We start from the raw sequence: 20,986 nt of genomic DNA on the forward strand, positions 1-20,986 counted from the left end.
AACAGCTTTCAGCCAGGATTTGTGGCCAAGGGTGACTTTATCATTGGGGGTATCTTCCCCCTTCACTATAACCAGGAGATGCCAGACCTAAACTGCACCTACAGACCACCACCGGTAAAGTGCAATGGGTGAGTTTGAGAGATGTAGAAATCATAGTGGATGTGTTTAACCAACTGTGTACAATAAAAAGGTGTTTGATTGTTGTACAAACACATTTGTTTGCACACTTGTTTTAATGAAGAAATAATGCAGCATATGACTATTGTAGTATACAGTGATAATTTAACTTGATATGGTAGAAAATATAAATTTAAATAGTCATGGCTTAAACTGAATTGCTCTTTGAGTTTAAATATAGATTTAGGTTCCAGAAAATAAAGAGAAAGAGAGATATACATAATAAATGGTCATGGTAATGCTTTCTTTTATGGATCTGTGATTCCATAATTGTTTCCAAATAATTTCCGAATAAGTTTCCTGGAAAGAACTATGTAATTTGGTACTATTTGTCTTTGGAATTAATAACTTGGATATGTACCAGTTGAACACGGTATCTACTTTTCCCTTACATTTGTTCCATATTACATTGGTATTTCAAGTAAACATCTTAGAAAAACCCCTTCAAAATCAAACATGTCCATGGTTTTTTAGATTTAACTGACTGATGTGCATATGTGTCTGCTGGGCTACAGCTTTGATCCAAGGGCTTTCCGCTGGGCTCAGACTATGAGGCTGGCGGTAGAGGAGATAAACCAAAGTACAGAACTATTGCCCAATTTCACCCTTGGGTACAAAATCTTTGATTCATGTGCATATCCACTGACTGGACAGAGAGCTGCTCTGGCTGTGTTGAATGGGCTGAGTGAGGACAACTCTCCCATGTGCAGCAGTGCCTCTCCTCTCCTTGCTATAATTGGAGAATCTGGCTCTGCTCAGTCTATTGTGGTGTCAAGAATCTTGCAGCCATTCCGAATCCCAATGGTAATGATAACTATCTTCCCCTGTAATTACCCCAAAACTTTAGCATGTTTTCCTATTATGTGTTTTACTATACTCTTGATTTTTTTCCTATTTATACAGATCAGCTACTTTTCTTCATGTGCATGTCTCACTGACAGAAGAAAATATCCCACCTTCTTCAGAGTTATCCCTAATGATGACTATCAAGTGAGAGTTTGGTTGGATTAAAAAAGGGCTTGATAATTTTAGAGTGCTGTGGATGTATTGTCTGACCAAATAACTAAACACAAAATATTGCAATAATATTACTATTATATTTTTATTATGGTTTTATTATTTGCATTAATAATACTAATAAACATGTAATATTAAAATTATGTTAATTAAGTTTATTCATAAAAGATGTCTGTTTTTTGAGACCAACTAAACTGGCATTCATTTATGTTGAACCCAGGTGAAAGCCATTGCTCAGCTGCTTGTACGCTTCAACTGGACTTGGGTTGGGCTGGTGCGCGGGGACCATGAATATGGGCGCTTCGCTGTTCAAGGTTTATTAAGAGAATTACAGGGTACTGCAGTGTGTGTAGCATACCAAGAAATGATCCCTCTGCTCTACAATCGCCAGCGGGCTCTGGAGATCATGCAGGTAGATAAAAAGACATGCTGAGCTACTATCAACTTGAGTCCCATTTATAGTGGATGCTGGTTATACATCATTGCCAGTAAGGTCCCTAGGTGGGGAATTTTTTATGTTATTATGTCATACAAATCATACAATCTTGGTGTAATTTGCTATAGTCTATGTCTTGCTTTCAGCCCATTTGTGTTCCTAGGTTGGATCCTAGGAGGGGAGGGGGAGGTGGTATAGCTCTTTGCAAAAGTGTCTATTTTTTTTTAATACCACTAGATGCCATCAGATTTAGAAATGAGACATAAGAAAATAAATGCAATTATTTCTTATTATGTGAGTGTAGCACAGTGTTCGTTTTAACTGGCATTATTTTTGCTTCCTCTCTTGTGGAACTCTTTAATCCTCCATCACATGCCTCTCTGTAAAGGTGATGCGTGGCTCTTTGGCAAAAGTGGTGGTGGTATTCTCAGCCGAGGGGGAGATGACACCATTCTTGAGGGACTACATGACACAAAACATCACTGGAATCCAGTGGGTGGCTAGCGAGGCCTGGGTCACAGCATCTATCTTTACAGGGAATGAGTATTACCCCTACCTAGGGGGCACCATTGGGTTTGCCATCAGAAAAGGTCATATCTCCAGACTCAGTGACTATCTGCAGACAGTCAACCCTCAGATGTATCCCAATAATGTCCTAGTTAAGGAGCTGTGGGAGGCCCTGTATGGTTGCAGCCCTTCTTTGTCATCTGGCTCCCAGTTGCCGCCCTGCTCAGGGCAGGAGTCTCTGTTGGAGCAGCATTCAGCCTACATGAATACATCCAGCCCTCGAGTGGCTTATAATGTCTATAAAGCTGTATATGCAATTGCTCATTCCTTGCACAACCTCCTTCTCTGTCAACCAGGCAGTGGCCCTTTCCAAAACAACTCATGTGCTCAAAACAACAACATACACCCCTGGCAGGTATATTTTATTTCTTTTTACTGTTATTGCACTGTAAACATTGTTTGATTCTTTTTTATGAGTACTTCATATGATCTATCGATTTTCAAGCTCCAGCACTACCTCCAGGAAGTGACATTTAACATTGCTGGGGAGGAGGTGAACTTTGATCTGAAGGGTGACACCATACCCTATTATGATATTCTCAACTGGCAGAGAGGCACAGGCGGGAACATTGAATTTGTCAGCGTGGGGTTGTTTGATGGAACCAAGCCTGCCGGGCAAGAGCTAGTGATCCAGGAGAACCGGATCATGTGGGCAGGGCATCAGAGTGAGGCAAGCTGCTCACACTGTGTTTTTACCTACATCAGATGCCAACTGTTGAAGTTCTGTAGGTTGAGGTGGAGGTAAGTCAGGTGGGCAGGACAAGCTGGATCTGATGTGAGTTACTTTGCATTCATACAGTACACAGTAAAGATGCAAAACCTGCCATACAGTATGAAACGTTTGGTGATATAACACTTCCTATTGCGTTCCTTGTGGTGGAATTCTTCTAAAATAAAACTTAAAAAAAAACTTTAGCAAGAAAAAAACGTGTTTTTAACATAAACAAAGGCACAAAGGCAGAAATCTCTGAGTTTAGTTCTCCAACCAAGGTAAATCCTAAAACTAACTGTTGACTTATTTGTATCACAAGATAATATTCTACAGACACAGTCAACTGTTTCAAGTGTATGACATGAGATACATTTATATAGATATCATAGAACTAATGAGAAAAATATTGAACAGAACTACACATTCTTAAATAGCTTATGCAGAATAACCCAGTCATCAGTGTGCAAATTACAGTCAAGCCTCCACTGTTTTCTGTCATCTATAAAATGCTAGAAAATTCAAAAATTCTCACCACAATTCCCAAGAGTCATAAACAGTGTCTAGAAATTGCTTGGTTTGTCCAACCAACATTCCAGAATGCAAAGATATTCAAGTTATAGTGATGTTCAACGGAAAAAAGCAGCATATCCTCACATTTTAATAGATAGAACAAACAAATATTGTTTTTGATTTATTTATTTTTTTAAATCAAGGAATTGACCTATAATTTTGGCATACGACTTTCACACTGCAGAGCTGAAAGACATTATGTATCCCTAGGTACCAGTGTCTATGTGCAGTGCCAGCTGTCTTCCAGGGTTTCGGAAGGCTGTCCGTCGTGGGGAGCCGGTTTGCTGCTTTGATTGTGTACCATGTGACAGTGGCAAAATTAGCAATCAGACAAGTGAGCTTGAAGCCAAGCAACAAAAGACACAAATCAGATCTAATATATTCTAGTACCATCAGGCAGTATTTGTATACTGAATATTTGAGCTACATTTTGTCAAATGCTTTTCTCTTTAGATTCAATAGAGTGCATATTTTGCCCCGAGGACTTCTGGTCAAACAACAAGAGAACAGCCTGCATCCCCAAGAAGGTGGAGTTCCTGGACTATGATTCCTTGGGTATAGCCCTGACAGTCATCACTGTGGTGGGTGCCTGCCTCACTGTAGTTGTCTTTGCAGTATTTTTCTATCACAGAAACACTGCCATTGTACGTGTGAATAACTCTGAACTTAGTTACTTTATCCTGTTTGCTCTGACTCTGTGTTTCCTGTGTTCCCTGGTGTTCATTGGTGAGCCAACAACTTGGTCGTGCATGCTGCGTCACACTGCATTTAGCATCACATTTTCACTCTGCATTTCCTGCATCCTGGGGAAGACTCTGGTGGTGTTGGCTGCTTTCACTGCCACCAGGCCAGGGGACAACATCATGAAGTGGCTGGGGCCTCAGCAACAGAGGGCCATTATCTTCAGCTGCACTCTGGTTCAAGTGGTTATCTGTACTGCCTGGCTCATTGATGCTCCCCCTTTCCCATCCCGAAATACACAATACAAACGCTCAAAGATCATACTGGAGTGTAGCGTGGGCTCCAGCCTGGCGTTCTGGTGCGTTCTGGGATATATAGGTCTACAGGCTTGTCTGTGCTTTGTACTGGCTTTTTTGGCGCGTAAGTTGCCCGGAAACTTCAATGAGGCCAAGTTTATCACTTTTAGCATGCTGATCTTCTGTGCCGTGTGGCTAGCATTCATCCCTGCTTATATCAGTTCCCCTGGGAATTATGCGGATGCAGTGGAGTCATTTGCCATTCTAGCTTCCAGTTTTGGCTTGTTGTTTTGCCTGTTTGCTCCAAAGTGTTACATTATTTTACTGAAGCCAGAGAAGAATACAAAACAGCATCTAATGGGAAAAGAAAAGAAGTAACTGCCGTGAATTAATTTTTGAATATATTTGAGATTTCTATTCAATGTTGAATATTATGTATAATTTGTTTGACAAATTATGATTCATTTCGGGTTTGTGTTGACATGGGTTGTAATGGTTGCATGCAAATGATACTGCAGCACTGCAATTGTTGAAAAACGTACAATTAAATAAATACGTATAAATACACAGCGCATAGCACTTCAATGTATATTTTGAAGAAATAATGATTTGTGTGTGTTGTAACATAGGCTCTTGTCTTAAAGGAATTAAAGGCAAAATTGTATGATGATTTTCAGTTATTACTTAATTGTTTGTAAAGAAACAAAGATTTCCATGAATAAATGAATAAATAAAATACCATATGTGCCCTTAAAGCTTTTTTGGTGAAATATGATGCTGTCAATTTTAAATAATTCATAATGGGATTTTCTGTTACTTTTAAGCCCTATTTATTTGTAATTACAAATACATCTACATGTGGAATGTACAAAATACATGACGTGAAATTATGACTCAAAATAAGTGCACCTTAACATATTTTAGCTTCAGCACCCCAGAATATGTAGAAAAAAATCTGGCCTCCTATCAATCATTCTCATCAAGCCATGCAACCCTCTGTACCTTTCGCCCTCTCTAAATGCTCACGATCCCGATCAGCAGCCCCCCCAGTTTTTGAATTCAAGCAAAATTGAAATGGGCATTGTCCACATCAAATAACTTTATCTTGGCAACCTCTCTCACTTTGGGGGTCATTTTGGGGTTCTTATTAGAAGTCTAAAGGCCCCATTTGAAAGGCAACAATCAAGTGACCTATGTGCCAACAGGAGTCAAGAAGGAGGCAGCCTCTCTTAGGAGGCAGGCTGGGGTGGTGAATGGGTCAGAAAACACAGGCTTTTTTCCCGAGGCATTTCCCCAGTAGATCAGTGTTTGGAACCGTGTGAACTTTGAGTATTCATGTTTCTTTTCCTAGACCTAACCAAAGTAACATAGCTTAAACCTAACCGACATAACTTTATGTTTTTTTTAACGTAATTTTATGTTACACATTCAACATCATTTGTTGTGCACAAATTTATAGGATATCATGCAAAACGTGGAGTGTGCATTTTTCTAGGATGTCTAAGGCACGGTTGTATGATATGTTGGTGTGCACTTTTCCTGTGTGGCCCTTAGTCATATGTTGACTCCCTAAAATGGCATTCGGTCATCAAAACTTTGAAAACCCCTGATCTAAGATTTTTATTTCAAACTACTCTAAAATGGTCAGTTTAGCTGTTAAGTCTCTTAAAATTTCTCTCTCTTGAAAAGTCTCAGGGTACATTCCTGGTTCACAGAGGGTATGGAACAAAAATACTCCCCTCCAATCTTAAAAAGGAGATTACAACTGTTGTCTTTATAACCTTCATTTTATTTGTCAAAAGTAACACTATTTTGCAAGATCAATATCCATATTGTTGCGTGACAGTATAAAGAGATTTATGATATTGACGTCAGGTGAATACTATTGATCACATGAGTAAAAGTCATCATTTTATTGGTTGACTTGTTTTCATCAGCATCTGAATTTGCAAAAATAGGGGTAAAAAGTGAAAAAATAAAGACCGCATTACAAAAAAAAGATAAAGTTTTGGATTCAGTGTGGATAGGCTTATTGAGGTGGATGGGCTCAAATTTATAAAGTGACGTGCAATTTATTTGCACAAACTATTTGCATTTGGATTAAACATACTGTATTTGTTTTAATCAGGTATGCCCAATGAAGTGGAAATTGAGTGGACAGGTTTTTTTTTCTTTTTGTTGTGTTCCCCTTTTTTTTTTTTTTTAAATTTTCATCATTCAGTCTGCATTTAACTCACACTGGAAAAAAAATCAGGTGGGGCTGCTGATCCAACGGCACTCTGTTGTTAATAAAATGCAAGAATGAGAGGGTCACATACTGTATATAACTGGTTAATTTCTTGCTCTCGGCTCTCTTCCCCCTCTTTGGAGAAATTTGACAATATGACTCTACGTGTGTTGTTTACCTTGCTTTACTCTCTGTGTGTCTTCACTACAATGTATCAGCCAATATCCAGCTTCACCTCTCCACCACTATCTCCATCCAAAGTGTGCACACTTCAGAACAGCTTTCAGCCAGGATTTGTGGCCAAGGGTGACTTTATCATTGGGGGTATCTTCACCTTTCACTATAACCAGGAGATGCCAGACCTAAACTGCACCTACAGACCACCACCGGTAAAATGCAATGGGTGAGTTTGAGAGATGTAGAAATCATAGTGGATGTGTTTAACCAACTGTGTACAATAAAAAGGTGTTTGATTGTTGTACAAACACATTTGTTTGCACAACTCTTGTTTTAATGAAGAGATTATGCAGCATATGACTATGATTGTAGTATGCTACACAGTGATAATTTAGCTTGACATGTTAGGAAACATTAATATAAACAGTTATGGCTTAAACTGACTTGCTCTTTGAGTTTGAATACAGATTTAGGTTCCAGAAAATAAAGAGAAAGAGAGATGCACTCAATTAACAGTCATGGTAATGCTTTATTTTATGGGTGTGTGATTACATAGTACTTTGCAAATAATTTCCTAATAAGTTTACTGGAAAGAACTATGTAATTTGGTACTATTTGTATTTGGAACATTGGAATTTGCTTGACATTAATCAAGTAGTTAATGTGAATTGATAACTTGGAAATGTACCAATTGGACACTGTATCTATTGTTGGCTTAAATTTGTTCCAAATTACATGAATTTTTCAATTAACATCTTGGAAATCACCTGTAAAATAAAGCATTACCAAGGACACATCTCGGTAACATATTAGAAAATTCTAAGTGCTATATTGTAGGCAATTGGACTCGCTTGGGTTTCTTGAAGGCATTTTGCTTTTCATGCAAGAAGCTTCTTCAGTTCTTACTGACTGATGTGCATCTGTGTCTGCTGGGCTACAGCTTTGATCCTAAGGCTTTCCGCTGGGCTCAGACTATGAGGCTGGCGATAGAGGAGATAAACCAGAGTGCAGAGCTACTGCCCAATTACACCCTTGGGTACAAAATCTTTGATTCATGTGCATATCCACTGACTGCCCAGAGAGCTGCTTTGGCTGTCTTGAACGGGCTGAGGGAGGAAGACTCTCCTATGTGTAAACGTGCTTCTCCTCTTCTTGCTGTAATTGGGGAATCTGGCTCTGCTGAGTCTATTGTGGTGTCAAGAATCTTGCGACCATTCAGAATCCCAATGGTAATGATGACTATCTTCCCCTGTAATTCCCCCAAAACATTAGCATGTTACCCTATTATGTGTTTTACTATACTCTTGATTTTTCTTTTCACACAGATCAGCTACTTTTCTTCATGTGCATGTCTCACTGACAGAAGAAAATATCCCACCTTCTTCAGAGTAATTCCTAATGATGACTATCAAGTGAGAGTTTGGCCTCAAATAAAAAAAGGGTTGATAATTTTAGAGTGCTGTCACAGTAAAAAGACATTTCTTTAAGTTTTAATATATTTATGTGTTGTCTGACTAAATAACTGAATACATAATATTACAATAATGTTAATAAACACAATATTACAATTATCAGTTAACTCTTTTTAAAAACCAACTGAGACCAACTAAACTGGCATTCATTTTTGTTGAACCCAGGTGAAAGCCATTGCTCAGCTGCTTGTACGCTTCAAGTGGACTTGGGTTGGGCTAGTGCGCGGGGACCATGAATATGGGCGCTTTGCTGTGCAAGGATTATTAAAAGAATTACAGGGTACCGCAGTGTGTGTAGCATACCAAGAAATGATCCCTCTGCTCTACAATCGCCAGAGGGCTCTGGAGATCATGCAGGTAGATAAAAAGACATGCTGAGCTACATTGTATTACATAGGGGAGTTTAAATCACCTTGAGACCCCTTTACAGTGGGTGCTACTTATACATCAGTACCATTAAATTGGCGTACCATGGTGGCGAATTGTTGAATTATTATGTCATACAAATCATACAATCATGGTGAAATTTGCTATAGTCTATGTCTTGCTTTCAGTCCATTTGTCTTAGTGTTCCAAGGTTGGATCCTTGGAGTGGAGGGGGAGGTGGCATTGCTGTTTGCCACAGTGTTTTTTTTTGTTTTTTTTAATACCACTAGCTGTTGCCAGATTTAGAAATGTTCAATTCCACAATTAGTGACTTAGGAAAACCATGCAATTAATTCACATTATAGTTTTAATTAAATAATTAAATCATTTTAACCTGCTTTTTTTGCCTTCTCTCTTTCTTGTGGAACTCTTACCCCCTCCATCACATGCCCCTTGTAAAGGTGATGCGTGGCTCTTTAGCAAAAGTGGTGGTGGTATTCTCAGGTGAGGGGGAGATGGCACCATTCTTGAGGGACTATATGACACAAAACATCACTGGAATCCAGTGGGTGGCTAGCGAGGCCTGGGTCACAGCATCTATCTTTACAGGGAATGAGTATTACCCCTACCTAGGGGGCACCATTGGGTTTGCCATCAGAAAAGGTCATATCTCCAGACTCAGTGACTATCTGCAGACAGTCAACCCTCAGATGTATCCCAATAATGTCCTAGTTAAGGAGCTGTGGGAGGCCCTGTATGGTTGCAGCCCTTCTTTGTCATCTGGCTCCCAGTTGCCGCCCTGCTCAGGGCAGGAGTCTCTGTTGGAGCAGCATTCAGCCTACATGAATACATCCAGCCCTCGAGTGGCTTATAATGTCTATAAAGCTGTATATGCAATTGCTCATTCCTTGCACAACCTCCTTCTCTGTCAACCAGGCAGTGGCCCTTTCCAAAACAACTCATGTGCTCAAAACAACAACATACACCCCTGGCAGGTATATTTTATTTCTTTTTACTGTTATTGCACTGTAAACATTGTTTGATTCTTTTTTATGAGTACTTCATATGATCTATCGATTTTCAAGCTCCAGCACTACCTCCAGGAAGTGACATTTAACATTGCTGGGGAGGAGGTGAACTTTGATCTGAAGGGTGACACCATACCCTATTATGATATTCTCAACTGGCAGAGAGGCACAGGCGGGAACATTGAATTTGTCAGCGTGGGGTTGTTTGATGGAACCAAGCCTGCCGGGCAAGAGCTAGTGATCCAGGAGAACCGGATCATGTGGGCAGGGCATCAGAGTGAGGCAAGCTGCTCACACTGTGTTTTTACCTACATCAGATGCCAACTGTTGAAGGTCTGTAGGTTGAGGTGGAGGTAAGTCAGGTGGGCAGGACAAGCTGGATCTGATGTGAGTTACTTTGCATTCATACAGTTGACATACAGTCAAAATGCAAAACCTGCCATACATTATGACATGTTCGGTGATTTAACACTTCCTGTTGTCTTCCTTATGGTGGAATTCTGTTAAAATAAAATCAAAATGATAATGATAATAATAATAATAAATCAATAAATAAAACATTGGTAATTATGAGAATAAAACATGTTATTTCTCTCTTTGAGTATTTTTCTCCAACCATGTTAATTCCTGAAAGTAACTGTTGACTTATTTGTATAACAAGTAAATATTCTACAGCAATAGTCAATTGTTTCCATCGTATTATATGAAATGCACTTTATATGGATATCATACATCTAATGAGAAAATACTGAACATAAATACACATTCTTAAATAGCATTTTGCTTGAAAAATGGCTTTAGCAATTACATTTTCTCCCCCTAACACTACTTTCACACTGCAGAGTTGAAAGATGTTATGTCTTCCCTAGGTACCAGTGTCTATGTGCAGTGCCAGCTGTCTTCCAGGGTTTCGGAAGGCTGTCCGTCGTGGGGAGCCTGTTTGCTGCTTTGATTGTGTACCATGTGACAGTGGCAAAATTAGCAATCAGACAAGTGAGCTTAAAGACAAGCAACAAAAGGCACAATTCAAATCTAATATATTCTAGTACCATCAGGCAATATTTGTGTGCTGAATATTTGAGCTACATTTTTTCAAATGGTTTTTCCTTTAGATTCAATAGAGTGCATATTTTGCCCCGAGGACTTCTGGTCAAACAACAAGAGAACAGCCTGCATCCCCAAGAAGGTGGAGTTCCTGGACTATGATTCCTTGGGTATAGCCCTGACAGTCATCACTGTGGTGGGTGCCTGCCTCACTGTAGTTGTCTTTGCAGTATTTTTCTATCACAGAAACACTGCCATTGTACGTGTGAATAACTCTGAACTTAGTTACTTTATCCTGTTTGCTCTGACTCTGTGTTTCCTGTGTTCCCTGGTGTTCATTGGTGAGCCAACAACTTGGTCGTGCATGCTGCGTCACACTGCATTTAGCATCACATTTTCACTCTGCATTTCCTGCATCCTGGGGAAGACTCTGGTGGTGTTGGCTGCTTTCACTGCCACCAGGCCAGGGGACAACATCATGAAGTGGCTGGGGCCTCAGCAACAGAGGGCCATTATCTTCAGCTGCACTCTGGTTCAAGTGGTTATCTGTACTGCCTGGCTCATTGATGCTCCCCCTTTCCCATCCCGAAATACACAATACAAACGCTCAAAGATCATACTGGAGTGTAGCGTGGGCTCCAGCCTGGCGTTCTGGTGCGTTCTGGGATATATAGGTCTACAGGCTTGTCTGTGCTTTGTACTGGCTTTTTTGGCACGTAAGTTGCCCGGAAACTTCAATGAGGCCAAGTTTATCACTTTTAGCATGCTGATCTTCTGTGCCGTGTGGCTAGCATTCATCCCTGCTTATATCAGTTCCCCTGGGAATTATGCAGATGCAGTGGAGTCATTTGCCATTCTAGCTTCCAGCTTTGGCTTGTTGTTTTGCCTGTTTGCTCCAAAGTGTTACATTATTTTACTGAAGCCAGAGAAGAATACAAAACAGCATCTAATGGGAAAAGAAAAGAAGTAATTTGTCATAAATTATTCTTTGAAAACATTTGAGATTTCTATTCAATGTTTAATATTATGTAAAAATAGTTTGACAAATTATGATTTATTTCACATTTCAATTGACACGGGTCATAATGGTTGTATGCAAATGATATTGCAGCACTGCAACTGTTGAACAGTGTACAATAAATACATATAAATACACAGAGCATATCACTTTAATGCATATTATGAAGAAATAAGAATTCTGTGTGTATTGTAACATGGTCAGACTCTTGTTGAGAGGGAAATTAAGGCCCCTATTTATCTGTAATTACAAATGGACATCTTCCTGTGGAGTGTACAAAATACAAAGTGTGAAATGATGACTCAAAAATAAGTGCAGATTAGCGCATTTCAGCTTCGGCACCCCAGAATATGTAGAAAAAATGTTTGTCTCCTATTAACCATTTTTATCAAGACATGCAACCCTCTGTACCTTTCACCCTCTCTAGATACTCAGCAGCCCCCCCCCCCCTCATCTAAAGTTGTCAAAGTTAAATTCCTTGGAGTGTACACTTGTACACTTCAAATACCTTCAGTTAAAATATAGGTGGTGCTTCCCAATCAAGAGCTGTTATAGGTTGAGGGAAACCCTTGCTATGAAAGCCTCAGGACATCCCCAGCTGTCAGCCGAGGGGTCCGCCGATCAATCTGAGCAGTTTTTGAGTAGCAGTAAGGGACAGGATGTGAAACAGACAAACTTTGTCCACTTAAAATACCTCAAGTATGGCAAGTCATGCAATAAAAATACTGCACAAAAGGCCAATAAGATCATACCACTGTCACACCCTGGAAAACCAAACATGTTCAATTTTGACAACTATATTACATTTGCAAACAAACAAAGGTCACAATTTTGTATCCCTTGTTCCATTAGCACAGGCAGAGTCCTCTACCTAGGGGCCCTGTCACTCCTACACTGCTCGCTGCAGAGGAGCAACACCGTTGTATATTGACATTCATACCGTGGGGTCCGCACTTATTCAAATAGGCACGTCTGTGGCTGTCTATATTTACGCAGTCAGTGGGTAAATACATGCTCATGATTGGATGAGGGTATTATAGTGAAGTCAACGACTCAGCCTGCACAAATAGAACCAGATTTACAGTATCATAACCTTCATTACAGTAGACACTGGACAACAAACCACATTATGGTTAGTGCAGAACTGCCCAGCACCTAGTCACTCACACTGTGAGCTGAAGCAAAATGAAAAATCTATGTATCCACAATCAGCACTAATGTCCTAGCATGGTGGATAACCTTAAAGAATTCTCACCCTTCCCTCACATTTACCACCCTTTTGACACAAACCCATATTTACAATAAGCAACAAACCACTCTTCTCAGTATGGAAAGAAACATGGAGTCACTCATCTAACACATCTTTGTAGGGAGGGTTTCTTTGTGACCTTTGACCTGCTGCAAGAACAATTCAACCAGCCCAATACTTACCTTCCAATACTTATCTTCAGTCAAACTCAGTCTTTGAAAGCCATTTTGAGCCCTGCCAGTCCTAACCATATCAAACCCACTGCTTGCAAAAGTCTTTTAGCAATAATACACCACTCTCCTATCCCCCCTGTGTAACACAAACACATTACTATACTAACCAATAAATGGCAAGCGGCCTTAACCTTAACTCTTATGATTGATTGTGGCAACCAAATGTGATTAAACATATTGAATATGTCCGACAATGCTATATAATCCAACAGATTTGATATAAGATTCTACATAGAACATACCTGACTAAACATAAATTGCTTATTGTAGGAGTGAGTGACTGAAACCAGCGTCCAACATGTGATCAAATATTATTGGAAACATGGCTTTGTACACATAATCCACTATTCTAGTCACCAAGAGGTTCTCCCATGTCCTTGACTTCAGAATTCCAGTGATGCCATCTTTTACTTGGGTGTCAGACATCATCAAAACACCTCATGAGACATGCATTTTAATCTCTTCAACAATGGCAAAAACTCCACTAAACTGGAAGGAAAAAAATGTTTTTTTGCATACAATCTGTATTACATTCACATGATGATGATTGAAAAACAGGCTGAAGGTGTTAAAGAAAAAGTGTGTATGTATATTCATAAGTGTTTTGGTGACATCAATCCGAGGCATCCAGTTTTCATTAAAGGAGTAACTGTGTCCTTGTGAAGTTCTGAAAGGCCCTTCTCCAGTACCGTGTGACACTGTTTCAAATACTAAGCTGCCAGAGTTAAAGTGCAGTAGGTCCCAGACAAAAAAAGGCGTACATGCTAAACAGATCAAGTAAGTAACATTTCTTACTGCAGACATACTAAGTCTAATAAAAATAACTCTCCCCAGATTAAGGTTATTGTCTGGAAGACATTGTACAGCAACAAAAAAAGTATCCACACTCTCCAGTCATACTAATTCACTGAAATAAGGTCCCTAGTTAAAAAACGCTGTTAAAATCACAACATGGATACATGTTTCATGTGGAATTTTATTTTATTTTTTTCACATTCAAATATTCAAACTTTTTTTCATTTGACTATCAAATGTTGAATTAAAAAGCACATGCTTCTGTTTGCTTGATGGCCACCCAAAACAACCACATACAACATAATTGTTAAATTTGTGTGTGATATTTTCCAGTCATGCCTTTTTTAACATTTCTCTGGGGCTGGAATAAAATTATGTAACATTTGGGCACAAAAATACAAAGTAACAGTCCAAAACTGGAGGCTAATATAGCAAACACTTCAACAGCCACAGTAAACTTTCCAGGAGAGCTGACATAAGCTGGAATGAAAGAAATCCACACAGCCCAGAAGATCAGCATGCTGAAGGTGATGAGCTTCGCCTCATTGAACCTATCAGGTAGCTTGCGTCCCAGGAATGCCAGGAGGAGGCAGACAAAGGCCATTAGACCAATGTAGCCAAGGACCAGATAAAATCCAGGCGGCCATGGCTCCTTACACTCCACAACAATCTAAATTTGTCCAACAATACATAATACAGATCATGTAATACATGAAGTGCAATTTGTTAAAATATCTAATTTTATGTAATAATGTTTGCTTTATTTCTGATCTCTCTGACAAACATTAAAGACCTTGTGTCAAGGATTTTGCATTTTTGACTTTGGCGACTCCCAATGGTACTATCTAAAATATACTATGAGACACTAGTTCTTACTTTTCCAGTTGAGGCTTGGTAGTTGGGGTTCCTGAATGGGAAGGGAGGTGCGCCTAAAATCCAACCAGCACAAAGACAAACCTAAGGGCAAGATTGAAATATAATCAATTCTTTAAAAACACACAGAATGTAAAATAGTCAGTAGTGGAAGTAAACAATAATATTGATTCTATAGCCTTCCCACCTGAGGAGCTGTAGTACAGAGAATTAGCATCCTCTGTTGAGAGGGACCAAACAGCTTTAGAGCCCTGGAACCAGGTACATTTGACCGGAAGGCTAAGAGAACCACAATGGTCTTAACGAGGAGGCAGGACAGACAAAGGGCAAAGCTGATCCCAAATGCTGCTTGGCGAAGCCTACATGTCCACACAGACGGCTGACCAATGAACACCAGGGAACACAAGAAGCAGAGCTTGAGTGACAGGAGAAGCAAAAAACTTATTTCTGAGTTGTTGGCCTTTACAATGGGCGTGGAACGGAAACGATGAAAGACAGCAGTGATAATGGCTGTCAGGACGACACCCAGCAGTGTGAGTGTAACCAGGATGTAGCCCATTGTATCATGGAAAGACAGGAACTCTTCAATCCCGGCCACACATTTCACCTTGTCTTTGTCTGACCAGTGGTATTCAGGACATTTTGTGCACTCTGTGGAACCTTTGGAGACACAGATACAGTAGATTCACACTGCATAAATGCACACAATTAAAAGTCTACATAATATTTTGGATTCACATAACATGTCTTGTTGACTCTGCAGTTGTGCAACGTATTTTTGGTTTTGGCTGCCCTTTTTCTGTCTCACACAGGCTCTGCTCTCTACTTGACTCATGAGTAATACTCCTCTCAAATGGTGGTGGCCCAGCCCTGGACCATCCACTAGTTCTGGTGGGCTCTGTCTGAGGAGATGGGTTCAATAGGCATGTTGCCCACTCTGGATCAACCTCTCCAGGTGCAGCTCCTGAGGGAGACAGGCTGAGGAGGCTGGATTGTCTATGCAGGTTATGCAGACCATCCAGGCAGTGAGAGTGGGGTCCACCACTGCCTGTTACAAGGCAAAGTGGTTGGGTTTCCAATGCTGGTGCCTCCTCCTTGCAATGGGACCTGCCATTGGTGATCAAGGCCCTGATGAAGGATCCTGTTGAGTCTCTGGAGCACTCCTCTCTGAAGGTGTTGTCATTTAAGACAGCTTTGCTGCCCATGTTGACCTCAGCTAAGACAGTGTGTCAACTATCGATGCTCCTCAGTTGCTCACTGCTTAATGGTGACTGCAGTGGGGCGTCTCTCAGACCAAATCCCTCTCTTGTTCCCAAGGACATAAGGACTTTGTCTAGGTTGAGAGTGATACAGTCAGATGCGTTTTGTCCTCCACTCTATGAGGGGGACAGGGAGGCAAAATTGCATCTGCTCTGCCTAGTTCATGTGTCGGCTTGTTAAGTTGAACGCATAGCCCCCATCAGATGAACTGAACAGCGGTTTTTGTAGCAGTAAGGTCCTACTCAACAAATGCTTTGCGAGATGGCTATGTGAGTGCATCTCTGAAACCTACAGGCAGGCAGGGACCCTCTCACTGTGTTCCTCGCACACTTCACATGTGGTGTGGCAGTGTCGGCGGCCTTCTTAAGCAGAATGAGTGTTGAGGATCTATGTACTGCGGCGTTGCAGTCTACGCTATCCTACCCCTTCATATGATCAAATCTCTTGGACATGTCAAGCAACTTTTCAGGGTCTGTTGCTTGCTGGAACAATACAGGATGGGTGAAAGGATTGGGTGTTGCACCTGACTCCTCTCTGGGCATGATACATCAACATGTTTCTGTGTTCCTTGATGATCTGGGAAGTGTGGTGTGCGGGGTGTCTATTGTTTTTCTTTAAACCCCTGCAAGGTTAGGCCAAAGCTCAACCCAGTTCAGTTGCTTAAAACCTGGGTTGGCTGGGGACCCCTACTTCTTCGCTGCGGCAGCCTTGAAGAAGTAGGTGGGCTACGGCAATTTACCTTTAGCCAGTCAGGATCAGTGTGGCTGGGTCTATGTTATGTCATGACAGAGCTTTCATTTAATGTGCTCCCATAGTGTCCAGTAGAAAGTGGAGCCTGTGTGAAATAAAAAAAAGGTTATGATATTGTAACCCTAGTTCTATTAGCACAGACGGAGCCCCCTACCTAAAAGTTGTGTTGCTCCTACGCCACTGGCTAATGAGGGGTCCGCACATGTTTGGATGGGCTCGTTCTGATTGTCTTTTCTCTGTGTGTAAATATGTGGCTGTGATTAGAGTAATATTACCCATAGAGTCCAGTGGAGGGCTCCCTCTGTGCTAATAGAAATAGGGTTACAATATTGAGACCTTTGGTTCTGAGAGAAGTTAGAAAATACAAATACTCAAAAGATGCATGGGCTACCAGTGTGGTTGCTGATTTCTCCATCAGCGCAGGGCAAACAATCAAAGCAGCAGTGGGGCTCTCCTGGACGTCTGGCCTGCCTGCTACCAGGGGAGCATGGAACACTACACTGAGAAACAGGCACCTGAACAAATAAAGGCGTTTAATTACCTTCCAGAATTTGCTATACTTTAGACTAGATGCTTGGTGGAACAAATATTCATATTTGTTTGACAATAGCTTTAGAACATCAGGTAACACTTAAAATGTTCTATTATGTAAAGAGAACTAAATCATTTTAAAGACAAATATGAAATCATTTTACTTGACATATGACCTACCTGTGACTGTCCTTTTGTCCACACAATGGTGCTCTGCTCTATCTGCAACTGTTGTCTCAATGCTGCGGAACCGTCATAGCTTCCCACTTTGATGAATCTAAATATGGCATGAAATTCTTTTAAAATCAGTCCAAACCTTATGTGTGACACTTTTTTTTCCATCATAACTCAGCTGAATGCTTAAAAAGCCACATTAAACATAACGCTTCTCAGTTAGGATTTTGTAAAGAGAAAGGTGTATTCCTGTGCATTGAAATATAATATTCCACCTAATTTCACCCTTGTCCTTCTGCCAGTTAATGATGTCATAGAGAGGGACTGGCTCTCCATTGGAGTCAAAATATACCTTCTCCTCAAACTGGTTTGTAAAATTCACAGTTTTTAGATGATGCAGCAACTGTATTAAATGAGGGAGAGAAAAAAAACAGAGAATAAAAAGCCAAAGGAATGATACAAAAACAGGACAAATTAAAATCATGACATAAATATTTTTTTGTTGTTGTTTTAGTGGTTTAACTCACCTGCCTTGACGTAAATGACTTATGTGTCTCACACATTCCTTTTTTATGTCCTGCAGAATCACAATTCAGTAACGTGTGTAGAGCATGAGCAATGGCGTATACAGCTTTATACACATTATAGGATATTCTGACCTGAGATACATCTGTATAACTACTGTCAGTGTACCTCAGATCCTCTGAACCAGTGCACACAGGCTTTTCAGCTGCACCTTTATAGTTTTCAATGGTTGATCCTTTGAATGTGCTGTTTTTTCCTTCAATAGCCCTGACCAAGGACCCAGAATTGTTTTGAGAGTCTGGTTTGTAACCAAAAGCCTCCAATTCCACAACATTATCCATAGTATCTGCTTCATTTTCTTTGGACCTGTCTCCTCTAAACTCTAGCCTGCAACCAAACAGCTCTTCCCAGAACATGTTGACAAATTCCATCCCAGGTTTAGGAGAAGGATGGACATTCAGGAGGAATTCTTTCAAGCCGGGGATCCTGACCCCTGGGAAGGAGAAGCCCAGCGTGCCCTCTAGGAGAGGGTGGAAGCGGGGTGAGGTCAGCAGGCTAGCGGTCACCCAGGCTTCACTAGCTACCCACTGGATCCCTGTAACATTTCTTTGAGCCAGCTGGAAAATAAGGCATATTGAAAGGGTACTGATAATGAAAAGAAAGCAAAGAGATGAGCATTAAACACCAGTGTTACATTTATATTACCTATTCTCATAATGTAACTTTAAATACTGCATTATCATATTTAATGCTTATGCGTATACATTAACTGAGATATAGAGCGCTTACCTCTAAGAGCAGATCCAGCAGCTGTCCCTCAGTGGCAAAGACCACCACTACCTTTGTGGTTGAACTCTGAAGTCTGTCTGCCATTTCATGTATCTTGGCCACTGTGGGGGATTTTGGGATGGTCAGATGGAATGCCAGACACCCACCTTGTTGTCTAAACTGATCTGAAAATGCTTGGATGCCATAGTGACTGTAGTCATCCTGAAATATATAGAGAAATGTTTTGTAAATCATATGGGTTTGCTTAGCTGACTAATGGTGGGGTTATAAAAAGTCCTTATCTCACCATTGTCCCTATTGTGGCCACCCAGTACCAGCCCAAGAAGGTAACCAGCTGAACAAGTCCTCTAACTTGAAATAAATCACTTGGCACAGTTCGCAAGAATGATGGGTACATATGCTTGTCAGTAAGACAGGTACAGGTGGCAAAATAACTCACCTATAGGAAGATGACATTAATTTTTTATAGAGATAAGACATAAGCCAAAAACAAAACATTGTTTTATGATAAAATAAAACAAAACAAAACAAGATAAAATAAAATAAAATAAAATAAAATAAAATAAAATAAAATAAAATAAAATAAAATAAAATAAAATAAAATAATTAACAACAACTACAAAAACAAAGAGCCGATGTGAAAATAAAATACTGTACATGTTCTGCCTTTTTTTCCTTTCTTACCAGTGGGAGGTTGAAAGGGCCAAGAGTTTGAGCTATGGCTCTTGTAGGGGAAGAGGATGCAAGGCCGATCACAGCAGGCACAGGAGAATCAACCAGACATCTGGGCAAAGTTTGAGATTTTGTACTCCTATCTGTTCGCTCCTCTGTTACATTTTCCTTTATGTAATGTCCATTTTTGTCAAAACAGTAAGGTTTTGCTCTACTAGTTTCAATGTCTGTGTTTTTCACTGTGCTCAGCATCCTTTTCTTTCTTTTTTTCCGCTTTGTCTTCACCCCCTTCGATATAATACCCCTGTCTGTTGGCATATCTAATCTTTTTTGAGTCTCTTCCATTTGTTTCAGCTCACTCATACTATTTTTGGAGTGACTGAGGAAAGACAAAAGAGCTTGCAGGCTGGTGTGGACATGGTCACAGCTGTCCCTGACCTGGTAACCTAATTTAACACCTGGTAACAGGCTTGAATTGTGATTAATTTCCTCCACTGCAAACACCATGGTCATCATCCAGCGGAAGGCTCTGTGGTCAAAGCTGCAGGTAATTAAATTAAGTTGAATTCAGTCTATGTAATTCATTATGAGACATTAAACAGTATCACAGCATAATATAAGTCAGAGCATGTGAACAGTGTCGGAGCAACACTGACATTTAATCACAGCAAGGGGAAATGCTTTCAGTAACTTTTTTGTGTAAAACATGCAAGACTTTTTTTAATGTAGGACTATGTCAGATTAAAAACAGTATCCTCATACTTACCCGCTGCAAGGTATGAGCTGAGGTTTGCTGCGGTAGCTGTGCTGTGGTGTAGGCGCTACATAATGCAGAGGGAAAAGCCCTCCAATCACAACATCTCCTCCCAGCTGCAGGGCCAGAGGCTTACTGTCTGCCAGTTTTATGCACTGAGGTAAGCTAGAACCAACAACACTCACCCCTTCTATCCTCAAACCACTCAGTCTCTCTCTCATAGTCTCCTCTTCTTTCATAACACCTTTATCTAGATTTAGCTCATCCCTTTCCTTCACACTTTCAGTCACAGAGAAAACTGGAAAAAGAAGGCTGAATATGGTCCAAAGAAGCAGCCAGAGAGAAGCCCCAATATGGGTATAATGCAGTGTCCAAACAGACCCCATAAAGACTGCATGTGTGCTAGAGATGATGATTCTCCAACATATTCTCTGAAAGGCAAATGAAGCAGAATATATAAAAACTATGATGCTTGCCTAATACCATGGGTCATATGAGTCATTGCCGGATCAACCAATCACAATGAAACATAATGGCACAGGATAGAGGACAATACATGGCTCACATTAAGTATGGATCTTAGAGTCTTGACC

At 40.4% G+C, this 20,986-nt stretch overlaps 3 protein-coding genes across 3 annotated transcripts; 2 read left to right on the top strand and 1 right to left on the bottom strand.

The window, feature by feature from the left end:
• Positions 1-4,834, top strand: LOC126407854 (extracellular calcium-sensing receptor-like). The gene is made up of 8 exons (XM_050073113.1): positions 1-128; positions 693-981; positions 1,081-1,167; positions 1,415-1,606; positions 2,019-2,552; positions 2,643-2,867; positions 3,690-3,813; positions 3,933-4,834. Exons 1-8 carry the CDS (start codon positions 79-81, stop codon positions 4,832-4,834), a joined length of 2,403 nt encoding a protein of 800 aa, XP_049929070.1. The 5' UTR covers positions 1-78.
• A 2,112-nt stretch (positions 4,835-6,946) lies between these two features.
• LOC126407840 (extracellular calcium-sensing receptor-like) lies at positions 6,947-11,740 on the top strand. The gene is made up of 8 exons (XM_050073088.1): positions 6,947-7,086; positions 7,801-8,089; positions 8,186-8,272; positions 8,498-8,689; positions 9,160-9,693; positions 9,784-10,008; positions 10,596-10,719; positions 10,839-11,740. Exons 1-8 carry the CDS (start codon positions 7,037-7,039, stop codon positions 11,738-11,740), a joined length of 2,403 nt encoding a protein of 800 aa, XP_049929045.1. The 5' UTR covers positions 6,947-7,036.
• A 2,632-nt stretch (positions 11,741-14,372) lies between these two features.
• Positions 14,373-20,632, bottom strand: LOC126401624 (extracellular calcium-sensing receptor). The gene is made up of 13 exons (XM_050062965.1): positions 20,406-20,632; positions 20,005-20,180; positions 19,652-19,782; positions 19,254-19,406; positions 18,968-19,168; positions 18,508-18,795; positions 18,181-18,375; positions 17,929-18,056; positions 17,660-17,756; positions 17,340-17,463; positions 15,126-15,598; positions 14,942-15,022; positions 14,373-14,735 (listed from the first exon to the last, which is right to left on the bottom strand). The coding sequence occupies exons 1-13, from the start codon at positions 20,630-20,632 to the stop codon at positions 14,373-14,375; spliced, it is 2,637 nt and encodes an 878-aa protein (XP_049918922.1).
• Between the last annotated feature and the right edge of the window lie 354 nt (positions 20,633-20,986).

Source organism: Epinephelus moara, chromosome 2, assembly GCF_006386435.1.
Source record: "Epinephelus moara isolate mb chromosome 2, YSFRI_EMoa_1.0, whole genome shotgun sequence".
NCBI lineage: Eukaryota > Metazoa > Chordata > Actinopteri > Perciformes > Serranidae > Epinephelus > Epinephelus moara.

What these genes read in the sequence shown, in the direction of transcription:
- LOC126407840 (XM_050073088.1), top strand. Translation starts at nt 7,037, where the DNA reads ATGCCAGACCTAAACTGCACCTACAGACCACCACCGGTAAAATGCAAT. An exon ending in GGGCAGGGCATCAGAGTGAG is followed by an intron (nt 10,009 to 10,595) that starts GCAAGCTGCTCA and finishes TGTCTTCCCTAG; the next exon opens with GTACCAGTGTCTATGTGCAG. An exon ending in CAAAATTAGCAATCAGACAA is followed by an intron (nt 10,720 to 10,838) that starts GTGAGCTTAAAG and finishes TTTTTCCTTTAG; the next exon opens with ATTCAATAGAGTGCATATTT.
- LOC126401624 (XM_050062965.1), bottom strand. Translation starts at nt 20,632, where the DNA reads ATGAAAGAAGAGGAGACTATGAGAGAGAGACTGAGTGGTTTGAGGATA. An exon ending in GCCCTTTCAACCTCCCACTG is followed by an intron (nt 19,407 to 19,651) that starts GTAAGAAAGGAA and finishes ATCTTCCTATAG; the next exon opens with GTGAGTTATTTTGCCACCTG. An exon ending in GGACAAAAGGACAGTCACAG is followed by an intron (nt 17,464 to 17,659) that starts GTAGGTCATATG and finishes TTATTTGTTCAG; the next exon opens with GTGCCTGTTTCTCAGTGTAG.
- LOC126407854 (XM_050073113.1), top strand. Translation starts at nt 79, where the DNA reads ATGCCAGACCTAAACTGCACCTACAGACCACCACCGGTAAAGTGCAAT. An exon ending in AGCCATTCCGAATCCCAATG is followed by an intron (nt 982 to 1,080) that starts GTAATGATAACT and finishes CTATTTATACAG; the next exon opens with ATCAGCTACTTTTCTTCATG. An exon ending in GGGCTCTGGAGATCATGCAG is followed by an intron (nt 1,607 to 2,018) that starts GTAGATAAAAAG and finishes CTCTCTGTAAAG; the next exon opens with GTGATGCGTGGCTCTTTGGC.